Raw genomic sequence first — 9,268 nt, 5'->3', positions numbered from 1 at the left:
GTTTCAGCGTATGACACATAAAAAATTGAGCCATACGCATTTCAGTACTGCTTATTTTGCCGCATACCGTATTATTCTTTTCGCTATCGTTAAGCCGGGTATACACATGCCTGTAAATTAGGAAAGCAGCTGGCATGTCAGTTGTTGGCATGAGCCAGTAACTGGCATACAGAAAACACATTTGCGAGTAATTGGCATGCCAGCAGCTTGCATGCATGTACTAGGAAGTCAAAAACAGCAGGGGTAGATAATACTCAAAGCAATCAGATTGATTTCCACGTTAAAAGTACTAAGAAGTCATTTTATTAAGTTTTTGAATTTCTTAAAACAAAAATGGAAAATAGTTGCAGTGAATTAAATAAAAACTTGAAAAGATATTAAAACTTCAAAAATTACTGGCATACCGGTAGCTGTCACGTGCGTTCACACATGCCTGTGCACTCTCCGCGCATGCGTATTGCATCAAACAGCACGCTCCTGGCACGAAAAATGAAATTGTTTGTGATTAGCAAGCATGTCAGAAACTGGCATGCTAGTCTAGTAAAAGTTCACACTTGCCAGTTTGGGTACAGTAGATGGCACTTGCTAGTTACTGGCATGCCACCTTGATAGTAACAGGCATGTGTATCACCGGCTTTAGGTTTAGCAGGAAAGCGCTGTTGTCAAATCAAAAACATATGCGTATTTACAAAGCAGCTACCGGCTACACTATTTCTCTTTATCTTTAAAAGTGTAAAATACAGATAACTATCTGTACTACAAGTGTCAAAGTCATGTTGTAATATAGAAGATTAAGTATGTAAGATTTTTGTTTGTTTATTCTTTTTCTTCTTCTATTATGGCCTTTGGGAGCTGTGTCCATTTAGTCAGCAACATTTCTTAAAATTAACGCCTAACTAAACCTACCATGAAACAAAACTACACTCACCGGCAGAGAAAACGGGCACCCCAAAAAATGGGTCATTTTTAATGTCTTGTATTTCCTAAACCTGATGTCCGATTTAAGTAATTTTTTTAATATGTTATAGCCTTATTCTTTATCAATATCGCTGTAATAATATTGTTGCTAGACAGGTACATTGTCATTGTATACAGGGTGTACGAATCAAACTGTGTTTTTTTCTCAAACTTTGGAACACCCTGTGGAATGTTCTAGCTTTTATAAAATACTAAAATTAAAACCCAACTATAGCCACAGATTTTCTTAACATTCTGTTTTTTTATTCATTCGCTTATGTTGGATAATAAAAAAGTTAGGCACTTTAACAACTACCCCTGTTTTTCGTCAATACAGGGTGTTTTTCAATAAGTACGGCAAGCTTTAAGGGGTGATTCTGCATGATAAAATAATGACAGTTTGCTTTATAAAATTAGTTTGGCATACAATTGAGAATTTTATATTCACCATTGGCGTGCATACGGGATATATCTAAAATATTTATACCCGTATGCACGCCAATGGTGAATATAAAAATCTTAATTGTATGCCAAAAATGCGCAATAACTACCTCTTAAAATCTACCAAATTTCATTTGCATATCACAAACCGTTTTAGAGAAATAAATAAATCGTCAGTTTGTAAGAACAATTTCAACACCCCCTATCTCAGAAACGAAGTATTTGCGAAGTTTATAAAGCAAACTGTCATTATTTTATCATGCAGAATTACCCCTTAAAGCTTGTCGTACTTATTGAAAAACACCCTGTATTGATGAAGAACATGGCTAGTTATTAACATGCTTAACTTTTTTATTATCAAACATAAACAAATAAATCAAAAAAGAAAATGTTAAGGGAGCCTAAGGCTACAATTGAGTTTTAATTTCAATATTTTATCTTTGCTAGAACATTCCACAGGGTGTTCCGAACTTTTAGGAATAAACACAGTATGATTGTTACACAATGACAATGTACCTGTCTAGCAACAATATTATTACAGCGATATTGATAAAGAATAAGGCTATAACATATTAAAAAAATTACTTAAATCGGACATCAGGTTTAGGAAATACAAGACATTAAAAATGACCCATTTTTGGGGTGCCCGTTTTCTCTGCCGGTGAGTGTATTAAAAACCTAATCGATCAATCAAGGAAAGGGAAGGTAAAGGGTGAAAAAATATATTGTCGTTAAAATATAAACTAAATAAATAAAATATAATTTGAAAACAATAAGTTGACATTATATTTAACCTCCAATATTATTACAGGCGTCAGTTACCATTTACAATCTCACCAAATATAATAATGGCGTCATATAACTCGTCACTAATTCTAATAGTCTATTCGCTCCGTGCATGACTGACGCGACACCTAGCGTAGTCGCCTTACAATTTTGGCGACCATAATTTGACGTTAAACATAATATGATACACATATATGACATATTTGACGTTAATAGAGAGATATCGCAGAGGCATTTTTACGGCACGCTAATAGCGGAATACGCTATTTTGACATGTACGCAAGCGCAGAGTGAATGTTACGCTAATACCGGATAACGTGTCCCGCTATTTAGGTCGAAATAAGGGACGGTAATAACGTTAACGCTAATTTGACATTTGGGATGAAAAATAAAAATAATTTATAGAATACAAATTTTATAAACTAAAAACTGTGAATCATCTTGTTTCCTGTGTTGAGAAACCCGTGTGTTCTCATTTTGTTTACAATAGAGTATTTTTTGTGGTTAGGATATTAGTTATTCATTTATTTTATATTATTTTTACAATGATTATTTATATCTTTTGTTGGTTAAATCATTACAATTAAAATGCATGTTAACCTGCTCAATATCCAAATTCATTTTTCAATAAAAAAACATTAACAGTATTCCTCAACATCAATTTCTAGGTTACATTTAATCCCAAACGTCGGTTGTCATAATAACGTTAAATCCCGCCCCATAACATTTGCGATAACTCTCTTGATGCCTGTGTTGAAATAGACCGTTATCTGTTATTTACGTCTTGACACGGTATTAACGTTTACCTTTGCGATTTCTGTCTAATATGTAATATTTATTTACTATTTTTTATAAAATTTGTTATACAAACAATACGTTCGAATGTCAAATAAACGTCAAATTAAAAAGCGGATATTTGGACGTTCTCTGAAGAAAATATCAATTTTAAGGGTTTTTCTTCACTTTTTCTTTCTACTTTAGTTGTCGGTGTTAACAATAATTAAGTGTACATCGAAAGCAATTAGGCAGTGTGAATTATTAGTACCAGATTTTAACATTAGCTGGGTCTATTGAACTATTAATTTTGTGTTTGTGTGTAACACAAATTGGAAATATATGACCATAGGAATATACTACCAGATCGGGGAAGGAAAGAAAGTCAGTATGAAAATACACTAACCGACACAAAATTCCGCCATCCAAAAATTTTTGATTAAGTTTGACAATTTATAACTTTATTATTTGTGCTCCGATTTTTAAGGTTCTTGCACCAGTTTGTAGGTACAGCTGGTTCCTAAAAAAACTGATACGACTCTTAAAGCGTATTTTGTAGAAAATTGAGCAGTGTACTTTGAAGGATAACCTACTTATTATTTACATACTGTCACTGTCACTGCCAAATTTTAAAATTTGTCAGATAACTTATTCTGTTCAACCTCAAAAAATGGCTCCACATGCCAGCAAAGAACTAAAAGCAAGAATTGTAACGAAATACGAAGATGGTTGGTCACTATCTGCCGTAGCGAACCATTTTACGTAAGTATTTTACGCACGTTCTACGTAAGTAGAACAACAGTTTTTAATATTAATAAAAAACTACAAGCTGTTATCAATGCTGATGGATATTACAAAATATTAATTTTATTTTTATATACCTAAATTTAGTATAGTTTTGGTCATCCTGACCCTCGCTTTCTTTCGAGAATTTCTTGTTCCCTCCATCTTATATTGTTAGAAAAACTGTGGTTCTGTTTATGTTATAGTTATTAAGGTACCAAGGACCAAGGGTATTATAAGGATAATAACGCTTGAGGTCAATGGTGTATAGAGAGAGGGCCTTCGGCCCGAAGTATATACTTTGACCGAAAGCGTTATTATTATAATACCCGTGGTGCCTTTAACGTTTAATGTCCGACTAAATTATTCTTTATATGCAAAAAATTTGAATGAATTTTGAATTAATTAGTTTTCACATAAGTACATTTACCAGAAATAGTCGTAACGTAATTGTGGTAACCACAGTTTTACTTAGAGTTTTATTTGTCAACTTGACAGTATTTAACTCGTTATTTAAATTTAACGCCCTAGGGCGTTCTTCTTCAATAACACGCCCTTGCGCGTTATATCGTACTTAATAGACTTCGAAATAATGTCATTATTTGTCAAATAATAGACCAGTCGGACATTAAAATGTTTTGCTGAATCTGATAGTGCCCAGTTATCTTTTAATTTGGTTGCAATTCTTGCTTTAATATATTGTTAAGTCGTTAGTTTTATTCCTTAATAATAAAAATATTAACAACAACCCTATTTTATGTAAAAACTATCATTTATATACTCTTTATAAAATGCAGGAATTCAAAATAATATCAAAATTAAGAACTTAATAATTATTACAATTTATGAATTAACATATATGTGATCAGTTGTTTGGTGTTTGTTTATTTTATTATTTGTCTGTCATAATAAATATAATATAATGTCAGACCAATCAAATACACTGCTCAAAATGATCAAATCTTACTAAGAGTCGTATCAGTTTTTTTAGGAACCAGCTGTACATGTATTGACATCGGTTGTTATTATTCCGGTAAAACAAAAATTTTGCTTGCATGGCGTTATACAGATGTGACTGGAGTTTAAAAAAGTCCTAAGTTTAAAAAAATCTGTGGAAAAATGGAAGAGTTGATTTTGTTTCATATTCCTGTCATATTATTCCGGAGGCATCGCTGAAATTTTTTATTTTTAGAATTATCCGAATATCTCTTTTCTTGTAAGAGCTGTACCATTGTTTGTAAATAAAAACACTGATGGGCTCATAAAATAGAGGTTGGATTGATAAGATTAGAATGGCCCGCATGCAGTCCAGATCTCAATTCTATTGAGCATTTAAGGGAAGAATTAAAAAAAAGTTATTCGCCGTCTTCCTAGGCCTCGATGCCAAATAGATTGCGAGCAGTCGTTGCTGCAACAAGTTATGTACCCGCTATTGAATTGTTTTGTTTTGTTAATTTTAGTACGTTTGATATTTTTAATTAAAAAAACATCAAAGCAATGTTTTTATTGGAATAAGTGTCTTGTTACTTTGCAAAGTCGACGTCATTGTCTTTGCAAAGAGACGGTAATTGTATCCAAACCTCTGCGGCCCCTCCGGTGAGTACCGATCACACAAGGACAGAAACTATCTTATAAACTTACTGAACATACACACTATACATGACACTAATAATCATGTTGTGACTGGCTGAATGACATAAAGTCCATGCCATTAAAAAAAAGTGTTTTTATTTGCAGCTTTTACAAGAAAACAGATATTCGGATAAGTAAAAAAAAAACAAAAACCTTAGTGATACCCCCAGGATAATACAAAATAAGTATGAAACAAAATCAGCACTCCAATTTTTCCACAGAATTTTTTAAAGTTAGCAGAAAATACAACGCTTCAGTTCACCCCCATATAATGTCATCTAAGCAAAATTTTCTGTTACCGGAATAATAACAAACGACATCAATACATGTATGTACCTACAAACTGATGCAAAAATCTTGAAAATTGGAGTACAAATAAGAAAGTTATAGATTGTCAAATTTAATCAAACATTTTGGGTGGCGGAATTTTGTGCCGGTGAGTGTATATATAATAGAAATCAAAACGGCAATAATAAGGTAAGCGAAATATCTATTGAATCAAATTATTATTCAATCATTATTCGCCAATGTTGTTATAGTTCGCCGCTACGGACGCTGGTATAGTTTCGTGTATCCCCACCACGATCACGCACGACGCGAATAGTATTTGGTTCCAATGTATCTGCTTCATTAAATGGATTACAACAATCTTCACACTTGTAGGGCTTTTCTCCAGTGTGTCCTCTTAAATGTGTTTTCAAATAACGTGAATCACTAAATTGTTTAAAACAAATTTCACACTTGTGAAATTTTTCTCCGCTGTGCACCCTTAAATGTGTTTTCAAATTACGTGAATCACTAAATTGTTTAAAACAAAGTTCACACTTATAAGGTTTCTCGCCAGTGTGTCTTATTAAATGTCTTTTTAAATCGGTTGAATAAGAATACTGCTTGAAACAAATTTCACACTTGTAAGGTTTTTCGCCAGTGTGAACTCTCATATGCTTCTTCAAAACACTTGCTATAGTAAATTCCTTAGAACAAATTTCACACTGGTAAGGCTTTTCTCCAGTGTGTACCCTTAAATGTATTTTCAAATGGGTATTTCGATTAAATTCCTCAGAGCAAATGTCACACCTGTATGCCTTTCCCCCAGTGTGTACCCTTAAATGTATTTTCAAATTACCTGCCGTAGTAAATGTTTTAAAGCAAACTTCACATTTGAAATCGGTTTCTATAGTGTGCGTTATCGTATGTTGTTTCAAATTACCTGCTTCATTAAATTGCTTCAAACAAAGTTCACACTTGTGGAGTTTTTCTCCAGTGTGCACTCTTAAATGTGTTTTCAAAAAACGTGACTCACTAAATTGTTTAAAACAAAGTTCACACTTATAAGGCTTCTCGCCAGTGTGTCTTATTAAATGTCTTTTTAAATCGTTTGAATAAGAATATTGCTTGAAACAAATTTCACACTTGTAAGGTTTTTCGCCAGTGTGAACTCTCATATGCTTCTTCAAAACACTTGCTATAGTAAATTCCTTAGAACAAATTTCACACTGGTAAGGCTTTTCTCCAGTGTGTACCCTTAAATGCTTTTTCAAACTTCCCTCTTGACTAAATTGCTTAGAACAAATTTCACACTTGTAAGGTTTTTCGCCAGTGTGAACTCTCATATGCTTCTTCAAAACACTTGCTATAGTAAATTCCTTAGAACAAATTTCACACTGGTAAGGCTTTTCTCCAGTGTGTACCCTTAAATGTATTTTCAAATGGGTCTTTCGATTAAATTCCTCAGAGCAAATGTCACACCTGTATGCCTTTCCCCCAGTGTGTACCCTTAAATGTATTTTCAAATTACCTGCCGTAGTAAATGTTTTAAAGCAAACTTCACATTTGAAAGCGGTTTCTATAGTGTGCGTTATCGTATGTTGTTTCAAATTACCTGCTTCATTAAATTGCTTCAAACAAAGTTCACACTTGTGGAGTTTTTCTCCAGTGTGCACTCTTAAATGTGTTTTCAAAAAACGTGACTCACTAAATTGTTTAAAACAAAGTTCACACTTATAAGGCTTCTCGCCAGTGTGTCTTATTAAATGTCTTTTTAAATCGTTTGAATAAGAATATTGCTTGAAACAAATTTCACACTTGTAAGGTTTTTCGCCAGTGTGAACTCTCATATGCTTCTTCAAAACACTTGCTATAGTAAATTCCTTAGAACAAATTTCACACTGGTAAGGCTTTTCTCCAGTGTGTACCCTTAAATGCTTTTTCAAACTTTCCTCTTGACTAAATTGCTTAGAACAAATTTCACACTTATAAGGTTTTTCGCCAGTGTGAACTCTCATATGCATTTTCAAAGTACTTGTTGTAGTAAACTCCTTAGAACAAATGTCACACTTATGCGATCTTTCTCCAATGTGCACTTTTAAACAATGTCTTTTCAATTTACGTGTTTCATTAAACTGCTTGAAACACGTTTCACATTCGTGAGGTTCTCCAATCCAACTTTTCGTATGTTGATTTAAATTATTTTTGTTGGGGGAATCTTTAGCACAAATAGAATTTTTTAATGCAGTTTCTTCAGAGCTTACAGTTATTTGTTGTTTTTTATTATTTGAATCTTCAGGAATCCTCTTCATAACTTCCATTTCCAATAATTTCATCTGAGAAATCCCTAAAATAAAAACCCAACTATAAAAATTTGTTTGTATGGAAACAACAGGATAAAACAAAACGTAGCAAAAATTTCGAGGGAATGAATGTAGTAATAAACAGGACATAATAATTAAATCCCAGTAAACTAAAAGTCAAACAATTAGGAATGCAAGTCATAGATTTAATGACATCATAACCCACCGATACAAACAACGGCAAGCAAATTGAAGAAACTTTTCTGCATATACAGTATGCGACAAAATAAACAGTACTGAAATGAATATTGAGATCTTTAAAAAGGGTAAACCCTGTACTGGCTGTATACTTTCGCTAAAACAACGTGGAATGAAGTAAACACTTCTGTTGTATTTAGGTATGTGAATTTATTAATAATCTTAAAATTTATCCACGAGGAAGTGGAAATTATACAAAACATTTTCTGTCAAACTGACCATCATCAGTGTAAACGTCCAGTGTACAAGTAATTGAAACTAGCCACTTCAATAGGTGTAAAAACCTCTAATTACATTATTACTACATTTGACATTAAAAGGCAGTCGATGTCTCAAGATTTTTAAATTAAGATGTGGATGTACTTCATCCTTGCTCGAAAATTGCACAATGTAGTGCTCAAGTGAGAGGTTAACGACGAACTTAACTTGGTCGTTACATCTATATGTTAATTTAAAAAGCTTAAGACATCGACTTAATGTCGAGTTCTTTTTAATGTCTAATGTAGCAATAATGTAATTTAGAGGTTTTTGCACCTTGAAGTGGCTAGTTTCAATTACTTGTACACTGGACATTTACACTGATGATTGTCAGTTTGACCGAAAACGTTTTGTACAATTTCCACTACCTCGTGGATAAATTTTAAGAATTTGAATAAATTCAAATACCTAAATACAACAGAAGTGTATACTTCATTCCACGTTGAATATTGGAATGTTTATGGTTATTTATATATTTGGTACACATGATATTGTCTTGCAAACATTATGCACGTTCTCGATACACTAGATGTTAAAGATGTCCTCTGGTACGAAAAAAGTCTTTAATTCTAGTCCGCAACTCCGGAATGTCAGGCGGCGGATGGGTCTACCTCCTTTAGCATTCCCCATATGTAAGCATGAAGTGGAGTTAAGTCTGGTGAGTGACGATTTTCCAGAACGATCGCGCAGTATTCTAAGAGACTCCCTGGCCATGTAACAGGTTGCTCTATCCTGCTACAACCATTGTTCATTTTAAGCTTAGACCTTTTAGCGACCTTTTCGGTATGACCGAAAATAGTACTCCACGA

General features: G+C 33.2%; 1 protein-coding gene across 2 annotated transcripts in view; it reads right to left on the bottom strand.

The window, feature by feature from the left end:
• Positions 1 to 2,139: 2,139 nt before the first annotated feature.
• LOC126882257 (zinc finger protein 493-like) overlaps positions 2,140 to 9,268 on the bottom strand; it is a 78,444-nt gene continuing 71,315 nt past the window's right edge. For both annotated transcript variants that reach the window (XM_050647083.1, XM_050647082.1), the window contains one exon: positions 2,140 to 7,987. In XM_050647083.1, the coding sequence (XP_050503040.1) occupies positions 5,907 to 7,987 (2,081 nt within the window). In that variant the 3' untranslated portion in view covers positions 2,140 to 5,906. The remainder of the gene's footprint in view (positions 7,988 to 9,268) is intronic.

Source organism: Diabrotica virgifera, chromosome 3, assembly GCF_917563875.1.
Source record: "Diabrotica virgifera virgifera chromosome 3, PGI_DIABVI_V3a".
In the NCBI taxonomy this organism is placed as follows: Eukaryota; Metazoa; Arthropoda; class Insecta; order Coleoptera; family Chrysomelidae; genus Diabrotica; species Diabrotica virgifera.
The sequence above is the reverse complement of the archived record's forward strand: the minus strand, read 5'-3'. Positions and strand labels throughout refer to the sequence as shown.